At 48.4% G+C, this 23923-nt stretch overlaps 1 protein-coding gene across 1 annotated transcript in view; it reads right to left on the bottom strand.

Moving 5' to 3' along the window:
* ZSCAN4 (zinc finger and SCAN domain containing 4) overlaps positions 1-23923 on the bottom strand; it is a 103203-nt gene that overhangs the window by 59451 nt on the left and 19829 nt on the right. Inside the window, exon 2 of the mRNA XM_021668177.2 lies at positions 500-601. Within this exon, the coding sequence (XP_021523852.2) occupies positions 500-601 (102 nt within the window). The remainder of the gene's footprint in view (positions 1-499; positions 602-23923) is intronic.

The raw sequence follows: 23923 nt of genomic DNA, 5'->3' as shown, positions 1-23923 counted from the left end.
TCACAGAATGGAGATGGCCTCACAAGAAACAAAGACACAAAGATGTGCTATAGTGCAGGAAGTGCAAGGTCTCCAACTTAATCCTCTGCAGTGACTTTCAGCTGGACCTTGGCTAACTGTGGATGACAGGAGACTGCTATGCAGAAATGTGTGTCCAGGCCCAGGAAAATGTGATTAAAAGTGAGTAATGTGTTCAGGGACTATTTCAGGATGTGTGTGCATCTTATGACACATTAGTGTTTCAGTGTAGTCCAATACTGGACAGCACTGCAGAGAAAGCTATTGCTCTACTAGAGCCCCTCTGATAGAGAGTGGGGGAGAACAGCCCGGGTGAGAAGTCAGATTAGAAATGACAAGAGTGTACAAAATGGGGAAAAAAAGGTAGAAATAAGTTAGGGCCTCTGGCCTTGGCACCAGTGATGGGCACAACATAGGTTTCTGGAAGTACAGGAACCCAGCCCTGAGGTTATGCCCTCCCTCAGCCTCAGCTCCCACTCACCAGGGCCTGCCCAAGCCCCTCCTGCTGTGACTAGAGTCATCCCCTCTTGAGTTAGGTACCCGGAGTGCTCTCTCTTGTTACAATTCAGCAACCACAGAGGATCTGGAAGATACAAAGCATAGACAGGGGAAAGATGAAACAGGCTAAATGAGAAAGCACAGCTCAGAATAGCCCACCCATGCAAAATCACAAGAAGACAAACTACAAAATGAACCTCAGAAAACTGTCCTGTAGGAACAGTGCAGTGGGCCCACAAGTGGTGACCATGATGACTTAAACTGATGACACACAAGCAGACTCAAAGAAATTGCAATTAGAGGAAGGGGGTGGAGTCTGGAGGTGTCATGAGTGTGGACAGTCACCTGGCCAGGGAAAGGCCAAGCAGGATTCAGCGGTTTACCTTAGGACCCCTGACCCCTAAACCATTCCTGGCAAGGCTTCAGGGCAGCAGGAGCTGAGGGACACAGGGAACAGAGGAGGCAATGCATCTAGCTGAGCCTTGGCACCAGAGGACCTATGTGAGGGAATCAGAGAAGACAGCAGTGCCCATGGTCTAGCCATGGAAAGGCAAGAGTAATCCCTAGGGCAGAAAGGAAGAGCAGAGCCCAGCCCACAAAAATGGGACACTGGGGCCCTACCTAGGGAGACTACAAATGCAAAGCACAGAAACCATTATTTCATCATAGAAGAGTCTCTGAGCCTCATCAAGCAGCTCCCATTCCTCCTAAGAGACGCACACAAGTAAGTCCTCAAAGGTCACACAGTCCTGTGTGAGGTGGTGGACAACTGAGCCTAGGGGCAGCCTCTCTCTCCAGGAACTCCTTGTCACATCTAACTCAAATGAGACAACAGTCCCTGATGTGATTGGTGTCTGTTCTCTCCTCATATTCCATTAATCCTTTTGTCCAGCCTAGAACAGGCAAGTGGACAGACAAAACACCATGGCCTGGCTTCTCCTATCAGCCTGCTCCCCTGGGAACAACTGATAATGCCTCATAGACAAACCTGAGCTCAGCACTCTCTCAGAAACCCTCAGTAGCAAAGCTCTGGGCCCGTGAATTCACACTCCATCTACACGTGCACATCACCCTTTTGGCCATGCCTCCTTTACATCTATGGATACCCACTATATAGGTACCGCCCAGGCTTCCCCACATGCAAATCTACATACAGCATCCAGAGAATGCTTGGATAATGCATTCAGGATTACATCTGTTCCTGGTCAATGGCCCCACTGCCATGGTTTCACCTGAATCCAGCTATTAAATCCTCCCCTCCTGGCTCTATTTCATGGGTCAATTCAGCAATCCAGAAACATGGATAGAGCTCAGTTGAACTCAGCAATCCAGAAACATGGGTAGAGCTCAGTTGAACTCAGCAATCCAGAAACATGGGTAGAGCTCAGTTGAACTCAGCAATCCAGAAACATGGGTAGAGCTCAGTTGAACTCAGCACTTTTCTGCTTTGCTGTTGTACTACTGAGGTCAGTCTCCGACTTCTGCTCAACATTTAACTCATTCAAAACCCACACCCGCTGGGCACCTACCCCAAGCACAGTGATTCTGCCTACCGACCCAATCTGTCCCTGGGCTAATTCACTCGCTTGAAACTCCACAGGGGCCACCGCGGAAGCCTGAGGACACATAAAGAGCTGAATAAGCACTGGCTCTGGCCTCACGGCCACCTCCCTTCCATTACTACAGTGCCTCACCTCACGTCCACCCTCTCCCTGAAACACTTTGCCACCTGCCTGACCCTATTATTCCCCTTCCTCCCAAGGACACTTCCCTCCCTCTTCTAGCCTCTAAGATGGCCCCTACCCCCACCCTGCTGCGCCTGCCCTTACATTGTGCTCTCTGACGGCACTGCCACCATGACCTAAAGATTCTCCCTCTAAACTGGAAGCAAAACTCTATCCTGATCCACATGCCAGCTGCCATGTGTCCAGCTGTCTACTTGACACCTCCACTCACGTGGCTTTGGAACATGGCAGATTTCACATAGCCAAACTACACTCGAGATATAACCTCTGAAAGGTACTCCTACCACCAACTTTGTCACCTCAGTTGATGGCATCCTTGTATCTTCTCAGAATGAAAAAATGCAGGGTCATCCCTCACCCCTCCCCTTTTCTATCTCATCTTCCAAAATCTGGTTGGTCCCTCTTTAAGGAAAATGATTCAGAATCCATCCACATCTCCCACCTCTACAGCCACCACTCTGGTCCAACCTAAACTGTTGCATTCAGCTCCTCAGTGGTATTCCTTCCCTCATCCTCACGCTCAGTCTCTTCTTCACTGGACAGTGAAGACAAAGCTGGTTAAGACCAAAGTCAGATCATTCCCTCCTAGCTCCAAACCTGCAGTGGCTCCCACCTCTCAGCATAGAAACCCAGATCCTCAGGCTGCCGTTCCTGGGCTGAATCCTGTTCCTGCTGTCTGATCCCCCCAGACATAATGGAGACCTGAGGTTCCCCAAACACTCCTAGTTTAGTCTCAAGTGAAGTATTTGCATGTGCTGGTTCCTGTGCCTGAGATAATGCTCCACACTTCATCCCACTGCTTGCCAGAAATGGAAACCCTTCCACATAATTCCAAAACAGAATTTACAACACAGAGCTTTAAGTGACTACAGGACCTCCCCAAATGGTAGGTAGAAGGGACACTGAAGAGTCCCAGAACACTCTAACTCTCTATACTGAGTTGCTGAGATAATGGGGGTGTGTTGGGCTACGTGAGGGACTGAGACAATCTGGACTCATCTAGGTAGGAATCACAAGCTTCTGCCACCATGGCAACCTCACAACAAGAGGGAAGCTGGGAGTGGCAGGTTCCCACAGTGGGATCTCATGGACTGAACTGTTCTCCTAACCCCTGCCAACCCTGCCCTTTGGCAGGGATGATTTTGGGTTGCCTCTCTAACTTCAGATACTCACACCTCAGTGCTGGCTCCTGCCAGCTGTGTGGACATAAAGAAAGACTGGTGTCTCAGTGTCCTCATCTTACAAGTGGGAATAATAACGGCACCCACCTCATAGAGCTATCGTTTGCATCAGGCTTGTCTGTACATGTCAAGTGCCTCTGAAACAGCTACTACTATCCATGCAAATGAACTGATGAGTTTTTGAAAAATTAGATTTGTTTTGCTTGCTTTAAAAGCTTTTCAGAAAATATTGTTAAGATTTCCCATTGTAATAAAATACTTTAGACAAATTAGTATTTTGACCAATCATTAAGTGCTGGTATAAATTTAACTTATATACATATTTTTTAGTTCCCTACTTCTGTGTGCTTGCAAAGTGTACACTAGCCCTTCCACTAAACCAGCCTACCTGATACATATTCCTCTGAAGGGGAGCTGCATGATCCTTCATTAGAGATGTTCATCATTTCTGCTTACCCGAAGGTTTGGGTAACTGAGGCACCAGTGCACTGGCTGGGGATGGCACTGCTCCACAGGCAGTGCCCGTGAGAGCGTGGTGAGACTTTAGGGTGGCAAATCCACTGCATCCCACACCTTGGTCTCCAGTGCAGGCCACGCTACTTATGCTCTACAGCCCTCTCCTCTTACTGACACCATACAGAATCCTCCCTGCAAGATTCTTTGAAATGGCTGCACCATGGACTACACTATGGTTACCCCTGTGACCCACATGTACACCTCCAGAAGGGCTTCTGGGGCCAGAAAGTATGAAGTAAAGGGAAAACCACAGAAGAAGCATGGCTAATTCCTGCAGTGCCTAGTTACCTGACCTTCCTTTTTGCCACTGTTCTTGCCTCAACCATTCCTGCCTTAAATGATAACCCAACCTTATGACACTAGACCTTGTGACAATACCCTCTCCCCTCGGCAAACCCAGTGCCCCTTCCCCAGGCTTGCAGCTTGCAAAAAGTGTGCTGAATTGTAACTTTCCACTGCCTACCCCAACCTATAAAACCTCTCTTGGCCGGGCGCGGTGGCTCACGCCTATAATCCCAGCACTTTGGGAGGCCAAGGCGTGTGGATCAAGAGGTCAAGAGATCGAGACCATCCTGGTCAACATGGTGAAACCCCATCTCTACTAAAAATACAAAAAATTAGCTGGGCATGGTGGCGTGCGCCTGTAATCCCAGCTATTCTGGAGGCTGAGGCAGGAGAATTGCCTGAACCCAGGAGGTGGAGGTTGCAGTGAGCCGAGATCGCGCCATTGCACTCCAGCCTGGGTAACAAGAGCGAAACTCCGTCAAAAAAAAAAAAAAAAAAAAAAACCAACTCTTATCCTACGACCCTCCGCTGACACTCTTTTCAGACTCAGCCCACTTGCACCCGAGTGAATAAACAGCCTTGTTGCTCACACAAAGGCTGTTTTGGTGGTCTCGTCATTCAGAACATGCCTAACATCTGGTGTTCAAACCCAGGACAGGGTTACTTCTGTGGGACACCAGCCCCTGGCTCTACTCTTCCTCTGTGAAGAGACCCACCTGTGACCTCAGCACATCAGACCAGCCCAACAACGAAGGTAAGAAGTCTCTCCCCCTCTCTTTTCCTTTAAATCCTTCTCCTTCTAAGTAGAGAAAAGGAGACACGTCTCAGGGACAAGTCTCTCCCCCAACCCCCTGGCCCCCCTGCTCTTTTCCTTTAACTCCTTCTGCTTTTTAAAAAAAAAAATTTATTTTTAAATTTTTTTTTATTTTTTATTTATTTATTTAAAGACGGGGTTTCACCATGTTGGTCAGGCTGGTCTTGAACTCCCAACCTCAGGTGATCCGCCCGCCTTGGCCTCCAAAGTGCTTGGATTACAGGTGTGAGCCACCACGCCCGGCCTAACTCCTTCTGCTTCTAAGTAGAGGCAAAGGAGACACTGTATCCGCAATGTGAGTCGTGAACTCCACTAGGTCAGACGGTCTTCCCTTGGTGTCTGGTCACTCGCGGGGATGCCTGCTTTGACCACTCACCCACGTGACAGCCCAGGACTCAGTCAGGAATGCCTACTGAAAATCCTGGTAGCTGCTCACTCCATCTCCTTGTCTTTTCTCTAGTTCTTTCCTTAAAACTTGTCTCCTTCGCTATGAGCAGTGTTCTGCCCTCTATTCCTCAGGCTTCGCCTCTAGCCTGCATCCTAAAAACCTAAAACCTCTTCAACTGTAGCCCAATCTGAAACCTAAACGTCCTTTTTTCTGCCATACAGACTGGTCCCAGTACATATTAGACAACGGTTCCAAATGGTCAGAAAACAACACTTTCAATTTTTCTATTCTGCGAGACCTAGACAATTTTCACAAATGAATGGGCAAATGGTCTAAGATGCCTGACGTCCAAGCATTTTTTTACACCCCAATCCCTCCCTAATTTCTGCTTTCTTTTTTTTTTTTGAGACGGAGTTTCGCTCTTGATACCCAGGCTGGAGTGCAATGGCGCGATCTCGGCTCACCGCAACCTCCGCCTCCTGGATTCAGGCAATTCTCCTGCCTCAGCCTCCTGAGTAGCTGGGATTACAGACACGCGCCACCGTGCCCAGCTAATTTTTTGTATTAGTAGAGACGGGGTTTCACCATGTTGACCAGATGGTCTCAATCTGTTGACCTCGTGATCCACCCGCCTCAGCCTCCCAAAGTGCTGGGATTACAGGCTTGAGCCACCGCGCCCGGCCTAATTTCTGCTTTCAATGCAACCAATCCCAAATTTTCCTTCTCTCTCCTCTGTCTACCACTCTTGCCTCTGCCAGTAACTCAGAATCTTCCTTGTCCATCAACCCTTCCAATCTTTCTCCTCCTCACCTGTCCAAACCAGGCTCTAATTCAGGCCCTAATCCCCCGCCCCCAAAAGCCTCCCTCCTCTTCCTCTGCCCACAACCCACCTCCTTATGCCTCCCGTCACCTTCCCACCTATCTGGTCCAGCTTACAGTTTAGGCCCAAGGCTAACTCCTCTGCCTCCGCCCAGCAATTCTCCCTTCCAAAGATGACTGGAGCCAAAGGCAAAGTTAGGGTGCACATTTCTTTCTCTTTATCCAATCTTTCCCAAATTGGCCAATGGTTAGGTTCATCTTCATCAGATTCTCCAATACTTAACCCAGTCCTATAATCTCACCTGGAGTGGCTTAAATATCATGCTTACTTCTACTCTCACTCCTAAAAAACGTTTATCACTCAATCTGCCCCTGACATTACAAAAAAGCTACAGAAATTTAAATCTGGCTCTCAAATGCCACAACAGGAATTATTCAACCCGGTCTTCAAGGTGTTCCATAACAGGGAAGAAGCTGCTGCCCACAGATGCTTGCCTCTGCCATAAGACAAACCTCAGTCACACCACCAGCTCACAAAGACTTCAGAGCGCCGGGAATGCAGCATCCAGCTGCCCCCGCAGACCATGCTTCAAGTGTTGGAAACCTGGCCACTGGGCCAAGGAACGCCCGAAGCCAGGGATTCCTCCTAAGCCCTGCCCCGTCTGTGGGGCCCCCCACCGGAAGTCAGACTGACTCACATTGCTGCTCCTCGGCTTGGCAGCTAAACTGACGCTGCCTGCACATCTTGGAGGCCCCCGGACCATCACGGATACCGAGCTTTGGTTAACTCTTACAGTGGAGGTTAATCAATACAGGGGCCACCCACTCCATGCTTTTCAAGGTCATCTCCTTGGCCTCCATAACTGTTGTGGGAGTTGACGGCAAGGCTTCCAAAACTCCCGAAGTCTGGTGTCAATTAGGCCAGCAATCATTTCCACATTCTTTCCTCATCATCCCCACTTGTCCAGTTCCCCTGTTGGGCCAAGATATCCTAAAAAAGCTGTCTGTCTCAACAATTTGTGGACTACCGCCACACCTCATTACTGCCCTCCTCCCCAAACCCGCATCCCCCTCAGCAACTGCCCTTACGTCCCCCTACCTTCAGCCTACGGTGTAGAACACTACCTTCCCATCCCTTGCTCACTCATCGATGGTCATCCCCTTAAAACCTGACCACCCTTACCCTGCCCTGCACCAGTACCCCATCCCAGCACAAGCCTTCAAATGCCTAAAACCTGTTATAACTCACTCACTACAACATGGCCTTTTAGTTCTCACTTACTCTCCCTATAAGACCTCCATTCTACCTGTCCAAAAACCAGACAAATCCTACAGGTTAGTCCAAAACCTTCCCCTTATTAATCAGCTAGTGCTCCCCATCCATCCGGTAGTGCCAAACCCTTATACTCTCCCCAACTTCTCTGAAACTCACCTGAATTTCTGAAGAAACTTAAATGCCCTGCTCCTGTCTGTCTTGCCGCTTCACCCTCTTCCTTTGTTCAGTGTGCCAAAACGTTTCCTGGTTCGACCCTGGCTGCCACCCTTAACTCTCTTCTAAAGTGAATAATCTTCTTTTCCAAGGCACGCCATGTGACTTCTCCCCCAGTGAAGTACAACTGTTTACTTTCCTCTCCATTCGTTGTCTGCCTGTTCCTCCCGCTCCCTCGGCTGCCCCACACAATTGCACGTATTATTTCCATTACCTCGACACAACCCCTAACTTAACCGACCCTTTGCTAAACCAATCCAACCCAACCCTAACAAAAGGTTGCTGGTTTTGCATCTGTCTAACAGCTACAACTTATATCGCCACTCCCATCCCTGCAAAAACACGGGTTCTTATGTGCCTAACTGCTCACCCTCGCTGTGAAGGAAAAAGCCCCTTTCAACTCTTAAATATGCAGTCATTAGCTGAGTTCTCCATCACTGACATAACCGAACATGCCCTAACAGGACACGCAGTACAGCTTCTGCACTCCTGCATTTCCAACCTCACTCCATATACAGGTAATAAACCCATGCACGGTTCTGTAACCACAAATACTGTGTACAGGCCTTTTGCAAACAGCAGTGTTAGGAAAAAGATGTCGGTCCCCTTTATGCTTTCAACGCGATCTATCCTCCAGCCTATCTCTTGGCCACCTACTCCCCCATGAATGCAACTTTACCTTACAACTCCAAGCCCCAAGAGACTATCAAAACTTTCTAGTTCCCCAAACCGCTTCATTTAGCCTATCTGTCTGCTTTACAGGACCCCCAAGAGTCAGCACCACCTCTCTGCTTAATAGTCAGGGTTTTGTGTTGGCAGACATTCCCCCTGCATGACTATTCACCCCTGGACCCACTGTAATAACACAGCTCCCACTTCTCTTAAACTCCCCGCATCTGCGAAGTGGAATCATCTTTTTCTTAACACTACTATTTGCAAAAGGCCTTTACAGAGTCACCCCCGTTACTTAAACCACACCTCAGAAAGTCTCCGTTGCTATTACTCTCTGTCTAACTGCGCTCAGATTCACTGTACTCATTCACTTTTACGTGCCCTGCTTTGTTTAAGTTGCCGGTTTACACTTTTCCTCCAGGCAACTACAGCTAATATTTCATGGTTTTACCCTCAAGCTGCCAACCTTAACTCTGTCTTAGAGTGGCTAGATAAGCTTCAGCGGCAGGGAACTCTCCAACTCTTCCACCCCAATAGTTGTTTTCTTTTCCTTTATACTCACTCTTAACCTCACCCCCGTTCTCCTGCTATCCTCTACCCCTCCCTAATTACCTCCAACATACCATCAATCTAACCCATTCTCTCCTATTTCAAATCCCTCCTTAGCCACTGATTGTTGGCTACGTATATCCCTCTCCTCTTCCTCCTACACAGCTGTCCCTGCCCTACCAGCAGACTGGGCAAACTCTCCCCACTCTTTGTATCTCCAAACTTCCTTCAACAACCCCCACCCGTACCCACCCCCCAAGAACTGCTCTACTTCTTAGATTCAACAGAAACACTCCAGGTATCTCATACCAACAGGCCACTGCTCTTCTTTGCACCTACCAATGTAACCTCTCACCGTATACCAGCTCTACAATCCCCGTTTTTGGACCACTAACCACACAACTATCCCTATCACCTCCCTCATGTCTTTCCTGACAATCAACCTACTGCAATTTCCCTAGGAAACCTCCCACCCTCTTTGTGCTCCTTTACACTCCACCTTGAAAGCCTTGTCACACACACTAACCAAGAAATAGAATCACGCCAGCTTCGCATTACAAAAGGGCCCTCTTGAAAATGTCAGTAGCAGGTGTTGCCTGGGAAGGCGCTCACCACTCTCTCACTCTACCCTTCACTGCCCTCTCCTTGTTCATCAGACCCTCCTCCAGACCCTTCTTCCTGTCTGCTCACACCTAGCTTTCTTAACAAAAGCAGACGATTACTTACAGATACCAAACACTTTCTCACACACCATGAAAATAAACCCCACTACAACCTCTAACAGCCGTAGCTCTTGCTGGTTCCCTTGGTATCTGGGTGAAAAATCCTAACTCCTCTGTAAGTAAGCAGCCATGTTGTGAGTAAAAAAAGAAAAAAACAAAAAAACCCCAAAAACCAAAAACCCTAGCTCCTTCAGAGCGCTTTCTCACCTTTTCAGTCTACACTTCCAGTTCTGCCTGAGCCAAGGACTTTTCTTTCTCTGTGGCTCTTCCACCTACATCTGCCTTCCTACCGACTGGACAGGCACCTCTACCTTAATATTCCTTACTCCCAAAATCCAGCTTGTCAACGGAAATAACCATCTCCCTGTCCCCCTTGTAATCCCCACACGGCCAAAAAGAGTCATCCTATGAATTCCCTTACTTGTAGGACTAGGTATAGCAGGTCTTACTACTTCTACTGCCACATTTCGCAGTCTCTCTAATGATTTCTCCGCCAGCGTTACAGACATAACTCAAACACTGTCTGTCTTCAAGCCCAATTCCCTGGCTGCAGGTGTCCTGTAAAATCACCAAGGCCTCGATCTACTAACTGCTAAAAAAGGAGGACTCTGCCTACTCCTAAATGAAGAATGCTGTTTTCATCTAAACCAATCCGGCCTTGTATATGACACCATCAAAAGACTTAAAGACAGGGCCCAAAAGCTCACTAATCAGGCAAATAATTATTCTGGACCTAGCTGGCCACTCTCTAACTGGGTGTCATGGCTCCTTCCATGAGCAGGCCCCCTCATAGCCATTTTTCTCCTTCTCTTATTTGGATCTTGCCTCTTCTGACTAGTCTTTCAATTCCTACAAAACCATATTCAGGCTGTTAACAGATCAGTCAACGTGGCAAATGCTCCTCCTAACAAAGCCACAGTATCAACCTTTGCCTCAAAACTTCTCGGCAGTCTAAATTCTCTCCCATTCTTAGGCTTCCACGCCACCCCCAATCTCGTTCGAAGAAGCCCTGAGAAACATCACCCACCACCCCTCTGTACTGCCCCCAAAATATTCACTGCCTCCCCCTTTCTAGTTTTCACTTTTCTCCTTTATGTTATTAATATAAAAAGACAGAAATGCAAGATTCTTTGAACCGGTCGCACTGTGGACTACACCACGGTGACCCCTGTGACCCACACATACACCTCCATAAGGCCTCCCGGAGCCAGAAAGTCTGCAGTAATAGAAAAGCCACAGAAGAAGAATGGCTAGTTCCTGCAGTGCCTAATTAACCGAACTTGCAACATTTTGCAATTGTTCTTGCCTCAGCTGTTCCTGCCTTAACAGATAACCCGACCTTGTGACACTGGACCTTGTGACACCCCCTTACCCCCCAGCAAACCCCGCTTCTGGCTTGCAGCTTGCAAAACACCACCCTGAACTGTAACTTTCCACTGCCTACCCTAAACCTATAAAACGAACTTCTATCCCACTGCCCTGTGCTGACTCTCTTTTCGGACTCAGCCCACTTGCACCCAGGTGAATAAACAGCCTTGTTGCTTACACAAAGCCTGTTTAGGTGGTCTCTTCATTCAGAGCATGCCTAACACTTCCACCTGTCAGGACCCCTCCTTTCTGGAAGGAATCTTAAGTGTCCACCCCTTCTTCCCTGGCCTCCCACTCTAACCCTACCTCTCACTTCAGAGACCACGTAAAATAACACCCTTAATATTCCACCCTCTAAATCTTATCTACAGGCTGTGACCTTATGCCTCACCCACTGAAGGTCTCTAGCACAACTCCCTCTCTCCAACTCCAGACCTGCATGTTCAGCTACCCATGAGAACCTCCAATGCAGAACACCTGAGATTCACCAAGTCCAAAATCCAATTCCTGATCCCCCTGAAAGGTGCTTGCTGCTCTGACTTACCAATTTCCATTCCTTCACACGTTCAAGAAGGAAAACAACCTGACAAAAAAGGAAAACCTGGAGAGCCCTTCCCTCCCTACATTCACTGACAAGCACATCTGATGCAGCAGATCTGTTGGTTCCATCTTTCAAACTCTATCCAGCAGCTAATGATTTCCCCACCCCTGTCAGGCCTCCAAGTCCAAGCCTGGCCCTTAGATGTTTGGTGACCTGCACATACACCTCCAAATGGTCTCCAGGAGCCAGAAAGTCTGAGGTAACCGGATGGTCATAAAGAGAAGTGAAACACCTAGTTCTTGCCTGACTGACTGCTCTCCCCCTACAATGTCTGACCATTGTTCCTGCTCAGCCTTGAGAAATTTCCTCTTAGACATTAGGTTTCTCAAGGCTCCCCTCCCTCTAACTACGTAATTTACCACACTCTCCCCTCTATCTGCAACCAATAACCCCCACCCTTGTGACCATGCATCCTGTGATGCCCTTCCCCTCCCTAAAAAAGATTTCCACCTTTAAATGACCATTTACCCCAACCTATATAATCAGTCCCCTTTCCTACACCCCTTGCCTAACTCCTTTCTCGGACTTGACTCACTTGCACCGAAGTGCTAAATAAAACGGCCTTGTTGCCCACATGAAGCCTGCCTGGTGATCTCTTTTTGTGAGCGATGCGCTTAACATTTGGTGCCGAAACCCAGAACGCGGGAACTCTTACGGGAGCCGAAACCCTGTCCCTGCTCTCCTGTGCTCCCTCCATGAAGGACCTAGGCCCATCAGACAAGCCACAGATCCACACGGCATGCTCAGATCAGGTCAGCCGTTTGCCTCAACTTTCTTCTTTAGCCCTTCTCTCTGGCAGCCTTTTCCTTTCAGTTTTATTTTCCTCTCCCTTTCAGCAGAGACAGGAGAGATAGGACTTTCCGTGAGTTTCATGACCAGAAAAAATCCTCCATAGGTCACGGAAACGGGAAGACAGTCTTCCTTCGGTGGCTGATCATTGCAGAGACGTCTGCTCCGGTCACTCACTCGCACTCGAAGGTGATGGATCAATGCAGAGGATGCCCCTTTGACCGATTCACCCCAGGTACAGACCAAGGTTTAGTCTGGGACACCTGTTAAAACTGCCGGGTCGTGCACTGACTTTCCTCGTCTCCACCGCTCTTCTTAAACTATGGGCAACCTCCCCGCTCCATTCCTCCCTCCTCTCTTAGCCTGCGTTCTAAAAAATCTCAAACCCTTCAACTATCACCTGACCTAAAACCTAAGTGTCTTATTTTCTTCTGCAATACCACTTGGCCACAATATAAACTAGACAATGGCTCTAGATGGCCAGAGAACAGAACCTTTGATTTTTCTATCCTGCAGGATCTAGACAACTTTTGTCATAAAATGGACAAATGGTCTGAAATTCCCTCCATCCAGGCGTTTTTCACACTTTGCTCCCTTCCCAGCCTCTGTTCCCAATGTGACGCCTCTCAAATTCTCCTTCTTCCTCTCCCATCTGCATCCCCTGTCCCTACCACCAATGCAGATTCTTCACTCTCAACAGACCGTTCTGACCATTCCCTCCCCAATACCCCCCAACCCAGGCTGCCTCGCATCAGGCCGCACCCAACCCTAACCTCCCCACTGCCCCATCCCCTCCCTCTTATACCTCTTCTGTCACTTCTCCATCCCACACCCGCTCTAAGGCACAATTCAGTCTTAAAACTAGCTCTCCCTCCCCAACCCAACAGTTTCCCCTTCAAGAGGTGGTTGAAGCCGAGGGCATAGTCAGGGTGCATGTTCCTTTTTCTCCATCCAATCTGTCCCAAATTGGTCAGTGCTTAGGATCCTTCTCATCAGATTCCACTAAATATAACCAGGAGTTCCAACACCTACTCAGTCCTACAATTTAACCTGAATGACTTAAATGTCATTCTGCCCTCTATTGCCTCCCCAGATCAATGAAATAGGGTTTATACTGAGGCTCAGTCTTATGCTGATACCCACAGATGCCATGAGCCAGCCCTCCAAGAGGGCATCAGGGCAGTACCTAGCGAAAAACCCCAACGGCAACACCAGGTGTGCTCGCCTGATGTCCCCAAGCGTTACTATGTGGTCTCTTGCTTAGTTGAGGAACTTGGGCAGGCATCTTACAAAACCGTGAATTACGACAAACTTAAACAACCCAGGGCAAACATGAAAATCCTGCCCAATTCATGGCCCGCCTAGCAGAAACTCTTAGATGCTTCACAGTGCTAGATCCAGAGGGGCAGAGCCACCTTATTCTTAATATGCATTTTATTACCCAATCTGCCCCAGACATTAGGAAGAAACTTCAAAAACTAGACTCAGGTCCTCAAACTTCACAACAGGATCCTTTAACCTCATCTTTAAGGTGTTGAATAAGAAGAAGGAAGCAGCCAAGCAGCAACGCATTTCAGAATGGCAACTGCTTGCCTCCGCCGTAAGACAAACCCCAGCTATGGTTTCAACGACAAAAAACTTCCAGGGACCAAGCTGTCCTCCTCCAGGGCCTTGCTTCAAATGCCAAAAAACTGGCCACTGGGCCAGGGAGTGCCCACAGCCTGGGGCTCCATCTTGCTTCAAATGCCAAAAACCTGGACATTGGGCTAACGAATCCTCCCAGCCCAAGACCCCCTCTAAGCCATGTCCTGTCTGTGTGGGACCTCACTGGAAATCGGACTGGTATGGCCACTCCCAAGGCTTCTGGAGTTCAAACCCAATACTTTCCAGCTGACTCCTTTCCAGAACCTCTTGGTGTAGCAACTGAGGATTGATGCTGCCTGACTGCTTCGGAAGCCCTCTGGACCGTCACGGACACTGAGCTTCGGGTAATTTGCCGTGAAGGGTAAGTCCATCCCCTTTTTAGTTGATCCAGGGGCAACCCACTCCACTTTGACTCCCTCCCATGGGCCTGTTTCCTTAGCTCCTATAACTGTTGTGGGAATTGACGTCCAGGCTTCAAAACCTCTCAAAAGCCCCCCAACTCTGGTGTCAGCTCGGGGAACACTCCTTTACTCACTTCTTCCTAGTCATCCCCATGTGGTCCATCCCCTGACTGTGTGAGATATTTTAACTAAAGTATCTGCTGCCCTGACTATTCCAGGACTACAGCCACATCTCCTAGCTGCCCTCTTACCTGACCCAAAGCCTACTGCACAGCCTCCCACCACATCTCCTTACCTTAACCCACAGGTGTGGAACACCTCTCCCCTGTCCTTAGCAGCCGACCACGCACTTATCACTATCCCCCAAAACCCAATCATCCCCACTCTGCCCAGCACCAATATCCCATTCCCCAACGTGCTCTAAAAGGACTAAAACCTGTTATCATCTGCTTGTTACAACATGGTCTCCTAAAGCCTATCAACTCTCCTATCTTGCCTGTCCAGAAATCAGACAAATCTTCCCACCTGGCCCACGACCTTCACCTTATCAATCAAATTGTCCTTCCTATCCATCCTGTAGTGCCAAAGCCATACACTCTCCTGTCGTAAAGTCCTCCCTCCACAACCCATTATTCGGTACCTGATCTCAAAGATGCCTTTTTTACCACCCCCTTACAACCCTCCTCCCAACCTCTATTTGCCTTCACTTGGACTGACCCTGACATCCACCACTCACGACAACTCACCTAGACTATCTTGCCTCAGGGCTTCAGGAACAGCCCACACTACTTCACTGAGGCCCTCACTCACAACCTGCTCTCTTTTTGTCCTTCGACTTCTTACGTTATTCAATACGTGGATGACCTCCTCCTGTGCAGCCCCTCTTAAAAAGCTGTTCAGCAAGATACCCTCCTGCTTCTTCAGCACCTATTCTTTTTTTTTTGAGACGGAGTTTCGCTCTCGTTACCCAGGCTGGAGTACAATGGCGCGATCTCGGCTCACCGCAACCTCCGCCTCCTGGGTTCAGGCAATTCTCCTGCGTCAGCCTCCTGAGTAGCTGGGATTACAGGCACACACCACCATGCCCAGCTAATTTTTTTTTGTATTAGTAGAGACAGGGTTTCACCGAATTGACCAGGATGGTCTCGATCTCTTGACCTCGTGATCCACCCGCCTCGGCCTCCCAAAGTGCTGGGATTACAGGCTTGAGCCACCGCGCCTGGCCTCTTTTTTTTTTTTTTGAGACAGAGTCTCGCTCTGTTGCCAGGCACCAGGCTGGAGTGCAATGGCGCAATCTTGGCTCACTGCAACCCCCACCTCCTGGGTTCAAGCAATTCTCCTGCCTCAGCCTCCCAAGCAGCTGGGACTACAGGCGAGCGTCACCATGCCCAGCTAATTTTTGTATTTTTAGTAGAGGCGGGGTTTCACCATGTTGGCCAGGATGGTCTCAATCTCTTGACCTCATGATCCGCCTAACTCGGCCTCCCAAAGTGCTGGGATTACAGGCATGAGCCACTGCGCCCGGTCAGCACCTATTCTTAAAGGGATATTTTGCTTATAGCCATTACTAGAAATAGTGGGAAAAAAAAAGGGATATTGTGTATCTACTTCTAAGGCCCAGATTTCTTCTCCATCTGTCACCTATCCGGGCATCATCCTCCAATAAAACACCCACACTCTCCCCACTGTATCCAGTTAATCTCTTCAACCCCAACTCCCTCTACAAAACAACAGCTCCTTTCCTTCCTCGGTGTAGTCAGACACTTTTGCCTTTGGATACCCGGTTTTGCCATTCTGACGAAACCAGTACATAAGCTCACCTAGGTAAACTTATTCAATCTGAAAGATTCTAAATCCGTTTCTCGGCCGGGCGCGGTGGCTCAAGCCTGTAATCCCAGCACTTTGGGAGGCCGAGGCGGGTGGATCACGAGATCAAGAGATCGAGACCATCCTGGTCAACATGGTGAAACCCCGTCTCTACTAATACAAAAAATTAGCTGGGCACGGTGGCGCGTGCCTGTAATCCCAGCTACTCAGGAGGCTGAGGCAGGAGAATTGCCTGAACCCAGGAGGCGGAGGTTGCGGTGAGCCGAGATCGCGCCATTGCACTCCAGCCTGGGTATCAAGAGCGAAACTCCGCCTCAAAAAAAAAAAAAAAAAAAAAAAAAATCCGTTTCTCATTCCTCCTTTCACTCTTTAAAAACAGCTCTAGATACTGAAGGCCAGGTAGTACAAAACAAACAAACAAACAAAAAACGGCTCTGGAAACCGCTCCCACACTGGCTTGCCCCGACTTGTCCTCACCCTTTTCCTCATACGCTGCTGAAATTCAGGGTTGTGCATTTGGAGTTCCTACACAAGAGCCAGACCCATGTCCTGTTGCCTTCCTCTCTAAACAACTGGACTTCACTGTCTTAGGATGGCTCTCGTGCCCACGTGCGGCAGCCACCTCTGATCTACTTCTTCAGGCTTTCGAAATCACAGGCTCTGCCTCACGCTACACAGCTCTCACAATCCTCAATCTTTAGTATCCTCTCTGCATCTTCCACATCTGTTATCTGCCCCACGTCTTACCCAATTCCATTCACTCTTTACTGAAACTCCCACTGTGACTACTGCACATGATCCCAATTTTAATCCAGCCTCTCATCTAACACCAAACACAAATGCAAACCCACACCACACGACTGTATGTCCCTCAGCCACATTGCTGCCTCCCCTTTTCCCCACATCTCTCTTTTCCCTATCCCAGACTGATTACACACGGTTTATTAATGGCAGTTCTTCAAAACCTAACCAGTCCTCTCCAGGACAGGCTGGCTATGCTGCTGTCTCCCACACTGCTATCACTGAAGTTGCCATCCTTCCTCCGTCTACTACTTCTCAACAAGCTGAACGGATAGCACTCACATGTGCCCTCACCCTGGCAAAAGGGCTAAGAGTCAAATCTACATGACTCCAAATATGCTTTCCACATCTTCCATCACCACGCTGTCATCTGGGCAGAAAGGTGCTTTCTCACTACACAGTGATCTTGTAGTGTAGAAATAAGAACTTTATTTTAATAAGAACTCTCCTTAAAGCTGCCCTTCTCCCAGCCAAGGCCGGAGTCGTTCACTGTAAAGGACACCAGAAAACCTTAGATCCCATTGCCAAGGAAATGCTTATGCCAATGAGACAGCCAAGAAGGCAGCAAACGCACCGATATCCCCCCCAGCGGACAATATTTTTCTTTTTCCTCAATTACTCCCACTCACTCTCTTCCCGAATCCTTAACCTACCAGTTGCTGACCACTCAAGACAGTTGGTTTTTTGATCAAGTAAAATTCCTTCTTCCTGCCTTGCAAGCCCAGTCTATCCTCTCTTCCTTTCATAACCCCTTTCATGTGGGATATAAGCCTTTGGCCCGTCTCTTAGAACCTCTTATCTCATTCCCTTCGTGGAAATCCATCCATAAAACAATTACATCTCAGGGCTCCATCTGCCACTCTACCAACCCCCAGGGACTTTTAAGACGTCCCTCCCTTTCCCATTCACCAAGCCCGGGGATTTACCCACGTGCAAGATTGGCAAATTGACTTTATTCATACGCCTTGTGTCCGAAAATTCAAATATCTTCTTGTATGGGTGGATATCTTTACAGAGTGGACTGAAGCCTTCCCTTCTGGAACAAAAAAGGCCACTGCTGTGATTTCTTGTCTGTTAAATGATATAATTCCCTTGTTTGGCCTGCGGACTTCCATATAATTTGACAATGGTCCCATTTTCATTAGCCAAATCACCCAAGCAGTCTCTCCAGGCCCTTAGCATTCAACGGAATCTCCATGCCCCTTAGCACCCTCAGTCATCAGGAAAAGTAGAAAAAGCTAATCGCCTCCTAAAAACAAATCTTATCAAACTCACCCTTCAATTAAAGAACTGGGTATCCCTTCTATCTACTCTTCTCTGAATTCATGTCACTCGCCAGGAACCCACAAGATACAGCCCCTTTGAACTCTTTTTTTTTTTCTTTTTTGAGATGGAGTCTTGCTCTGTCGCCAGGCTGGAGTGCAGTGGCACAATCTGGGCTCACTGCAACCTCCGCCTCCTGGGTTCAAGTAATTCCTCCGCCTCAGCCTCCCGAGTAGCTGGGACCACAGGTGCATGCCACCACACCTGGCTAATTTTCATATTTTTAGTAGAGACGGGGTTTCACCATGTTGGCCAGGATGGTCTCGATGTCTTGACCTTGTGATCCGCCCACCTCGGCCTCCCAAAGTGCTGGGATTACAGGCGTGAGCCACCGCGCCCGGCCTCCCTTTGATGTCTTATATGGCTGCACCTTTTTGCTTGGGCCTAACTGTCTCCCAGACACTAGCCCTCCTGGAGACTATCTTCCCATTTTACAACAAATTCATCAAGCTGCTAACCTCCTCCCCACTCCAGATACACAGCCTTATGAGGACACCTTAACTGGATGATCAGTGCTGGTCAAGGATCTAACCTTTCCAGGTCTACAGCCTCAGTGGAAGGGCCCCTACCTGGTTGTCTACAGTACCCCAACTGCTGTCCATCTACAAAACCCTCCCCACTGGGTTCACCGGTCCAGGATTAAACTGTGCCCATCAGACAACCAGCCTAGCCCATCCACCTCCTCTTGAAAGTCGCAAGTACTCTCTCCTACTTCTCTGAAGCTTACTCAAATTCCTGAAGAGTAGACACAAACCACACATGAGTTTAGTTTATATTTCTTTTCTTTTTTTTTTTTTTTGAGACGGAGTTTCGCTCTTGTTACCCAGGCTGGAGTGCAATGGCGCCATCTCGGCTCACCGCAACCTCCGCCTCCCGGGTTCAGGCAATTCTCCTGCCTCAGCCTCCTGAGTAGCTGGGATTACAGGCACACGCCACCGTGCCCAGCTAATTTTTTGTATTATTAGTAGAGATGGGGTTTCACCATGTTGACCAGGATGGTCTCGATCTCTTGACCTCGTGATCCACCCGCCTTGGCCTCCCAAAGTGCTGGGATTACAGGCGTGAGCCACCGCTCCCGGCAGGCCTCTTCTTATGTGGATCCTCCACCTATATGTGTTTAGCTACTAACCGGACAGGCACCTGTGCCTTAGTCTTCCTTATTCCTAAAATACAATTTGCCAATGGTAATAAACAACTGCCTGTCCCCCTAATGACACCCACTAGACAAAAAAGAGTCATCCAGCTAATTCCATTACTCCTAGGAACAGGGTTTGCAACCTCCATTGTGGGCCTCGGAACTGGCATAGTGGGGGTCACCCCCTCTGTCACAACATTCTGTAGTCGGTCTGTTGATTTCTCTGCTAGCATTACTGACATATATAATACTTTATCTGTCCTTCAGGCTCAAATTAATTCTTCAGCTGCAGCTGTCCTCCAGAACCGTCATGGCCTCGACTTACTCACTTCAGAAAAGAAAGGACTCTGTATATTTCTAAAGGAGGAATGCTGCTTTTACTTAAATCAGTCCGGCTTAGTTTATGATAATATCAGAAGGCTCAAAGACAGAGCCCAGAAGTTTACTAACCCGGCAAATAACTATGCCAAACCCACCTGGCTGTTTTCTAGCTGGATGTCACGGCTTTCTCCGATCCTTACTCCCCTAATAACCATCTTCCTTCACCTCCTATTCAAACCTTGCATTTTCCACTTAGTCTCTCAATTCCTACAAAACCATATCCAGGCCATTACTAATCACTTTATATGGCAAATGCTACTTTTAATAACCCCACAATATCAACCCCTGTCCCAGGACCTCTCAGCAGCTTAAGACAAGACACCTTACCAATCCTCCCGGCTCATTTGCCTGCCTTGTCTCCAGTTCTATTTCATAGGCTTCACTCTTCTAGGATCAACCACAAACACCAGTTCACCACTCATAAATTCCAGGCGGCTGGGCGCAGTGGCTCACGCCTGTAATCCTAGCACTTTGGGAGGCCGAGGTGGGTGGATCACCTGAGGTCAGGAGTTCAAGACTAGACTGGCAATCATGGTGAAACCCCATCTTTTTTTTTAAAAAAAATAAATAAATAAAAAATTAAAAGAATTCCAGGCAACACCTGGCTAAGGTTAAGATGCAGTTTAATACCTCTCCAGAACCCACACATATCCCTTTCAATCCAAGTCTTCTAGGATCAACTCCCCATAATAGTAGTTTGACCTATTCTCAAGAATCTTCCCTACCCCTGAATTAAAAAGCCTCTGGGAAAAAATCCTAAGACGTAATGAGGTGGCAGCCATCAGACACTTGCCCATGGTGTCCCCAGGCCCAAGCTTATGAAGATAAACTGCAGTACACATATACAGAGCCTGCACCCCATATCTGGCAGCCAAACCAACATCCAGGTCACCACAAAGTATACCAATGGCTACCAGAGGGCTTGGGACACTTTTCCTTTTGCCAGCCTCAGCTCAACTCAGGAGATAGAGAGTATTATACTTATCTCTCTTGCACAGGGTCGGCAATCAGAACTATTGAACTCCTCCATTCAGACCACCACTTAAACTTATGGGAAAAGGGTAATATAACAGATTACTGGCTTGACGACAAGCAGTCTTTTTCATATGATTGAAAATGGAGACAAAAAGCATTGGTAGACTGGACACTATCCCAACCTTGGCCCAAGGCTTCATCACTACTCCCATTAAAGCTATTATGTTTAAAGGCTATTTTTAGAAAATTCACCCTATTAGGAAAATTTCAAGCTCAAAAATATGCTAATTGGCACCTTGTTAAATACATAAAATGGTGCCCTAAGCCAAAGACTTAAGTAAACACTTACTGAACTACAAAAATCAAAGACTTTTATTTTAGGTATCTGCGCCGCCCCCTGTCATGCTTAAAGAAGCCTTGAGAAACATCACCCCTACTCCCTTCTCTTTTTAAACTTTTTTTTGTACATATATCAGAAGACAGGAATGTCAGGCCTCCATGTCCAAGCCTGGCCATTATATCCTTGGTGACCTGCACATACACCTCCAAATGGTCTCCAGGAGCCAGAAAGTCTGAAGTAACCGGATGGCCACAAAGAGAAGTGAAACAACTAGTTCTTGCCTCAACTGACTGCTCTCCCCCTGCAATGTCTGACCATTGTTCCTGCTCAGCCTTGAGAAATTTCCTCTTAGACATTAGGTTTCTCAAGACCCCCACCACTGTTTGTAATTTACCACACCCTCCCCTCTGCTAGCAACAGATAACCCCCACCCTTATGACTATGCCAGTTGGTAATAGATAACCCCCACCCTTGTGACCATGCATCCCGTGACACCCTTCCCCTCCCTAAAATACATTACCATCTTTGACCATTTGCACCAACCTATAAAATCAGTCCCCTTTCCTACTCCCCTTGCCTAACTCCTATCTTGGACTTGGCCCGCTTGCACCCAAGCGCTAAATAGAACAGCCTCGTGGCCTACACGAAGCCTGCCTGGGGGTCTCTTCACCGAGCAACGCGCTTAACAACTCCAACCCCTCCTGTCACTACTCAGGCCCAGCAACCACCAAAACACTCCTGGAGTCTGTTGCAGGGGCTTTCTTAAAGGTCTCCCTGCCTCCATCCTCATCGTTTTCTTTTTTTAATTTTTTATATTTTTTTACAGTCCCTTTCCCCCAATCCCATCCTCACCGTTTCTAACTCACTCTAGTCTGTTTCCTAATCAGTGAACCTATGAATACTTTAAAAATGCTTTATCAGATTTCCCTCCACCTTTCAGAACGCGCCGTGACGCCTATCGTCCTCACAATGGAGCAACTTCTCCCCGCGCTACTGCAGGCGTGACTACCGCTCACACACGCTCCCGACTGCTCTGGGGTCAGTCCGGCTCCAAGCCTCTGCTCAGGCTGCCCCTCTACCCGTCACAATCGCCCCCACCTTAAACGCCGGATTCAGGAAGGGGGCCCCACCACCCACCGGCGCCCCGCTGCCCCGCTGCCCCGGACACTAGCGCCTGCGGCTGCAGCGACCCAGGCGGGCGCTCCTGATTTGGGACTTCAGGATTCCCGGCGGGCGAAAGTCTGGGGAACACAGCACCCACCTGCGCCAAGCCCATCACCGCGGCTGCCGCCATTACGTTCGTAGGCCGCGATGATCCGGCCCCGGGGTCGGAGGCGGGGTCTTCGCTGGCGGGCAACTCTGCAGGGCGAACAGCGCCTCCTCCCCACCCTCCTACTTCCGTTTCCGTCACCTCGAAACTCCGCAGCAACCCGAACCTTTTAGTCAAATGCTTCCACCTAAGAACCGGCAAGATTGCCGAGGGGAGGAAGATGCCGGAAGTCCCGCCCAGAGAGCGTCCGCCCGCAGGGAAACGCCCGTAACATTACCGCCGCCACGCGGCGCAGAGGTTTCTGGGCAATGTAGTTCTCATGTGCACTTGCCCGAGACGACTTCTAACTCCACTGCGCACTGGGCAAAGGCTAAATGGTACTGTGAGGGGCGCTGGGAAATTATGCCCTGAGACTCTGATGGCAGGGCGTAGCTTCGCTCCTCTTAAAGGACCCTCATCCAGATCCTGTGAAGTCTCTAGGGATCCCCGAAATATTGAGAGGTATATTCTTACAGATGTTCCCCAAAGTCACAAAACCAGATGGACACACAACATCCAATGTCACTCTGAGTCCACTCATAGTTCACTTGGATTTCCTTCATTTAAAAAATATGTGTACTGTAGAGAAAAGTTTTGGATCAATTTTGTGAGCCTCAGTTGCGTCAGGGTTCACCAAGAATTGTCCGCAGGCAGGGCCAGGGAGTGGAAGAAGAATGGTCTCCAGACAGTGGCTATGGAGGGACGTTGAAGCTCCCTGAGGCAAGTGGACTAATGTAGAGCTCTTCCTCTGGTTTCCTCAGAAACGAATACCTGGGAGAACCAAGGCAGGCAAAAGAAGGTGGTCAAGGAAGGCAACTCTCCTGCCTATATAGTCACTAATGTCCAAACAAAGGAGCAATACTGTTATCAAAATGAGAGTTCCTAGTCCAAAAGTTTAGATATATGTATTTCCTTTTGGGAATGTTTCTTATCTGAAAAGAAGAACCATTATAAATGCCTTTATGTGCCAAAGCAGGGGCTGACATAGTGCTAGTGAAAAGGTGGTATCTGAACCAAGAAATAAAGATTTGGAAAACTGGGATCACATTTCTTGGCTAGGAGGTGATTCTCATTTCACCTGCAATTACAGGGACAGTGTCTGAATCGAAACTTGAGATTTATTTATGGTTAGAAAAACGAAAGAAGGGGGCAAAATGTATGGAAAAGGAAAGAAAAAAACATTTGCAAATTGTTTAAGTTACTGATAATAATAATTCTGTAGTTATTCACAGATACATGAAGAAATGGATCTGGAGAAACATCTATGATAAGTGAAAACAGTTGACAGCAAAATTCAAGCAGGAGATATTGAAGTCTGAGAAGTGAGCACATG

Source organism: Aotus nancymaae, unplaced genomic scaffold, assembly GCF_030222135.1.
Source record: "Aotus nancymaae isolate 86718 unplaced genomic scaffold, 86718_ANA_hifiasm-v0.15.2.pri h1tg000069l, whole genome shotgun sequence".
NCBI lineage: Eukaryota > Metazoa > Chordata > Mammalia > Primates > Aotidae > Aotus > Aotus nancymaae.
The sequence above is the reverse complement of the archived record's forward strand: the minus strand, read 5'-3'. Positions and strand labels throughout refer to the sequence as shown.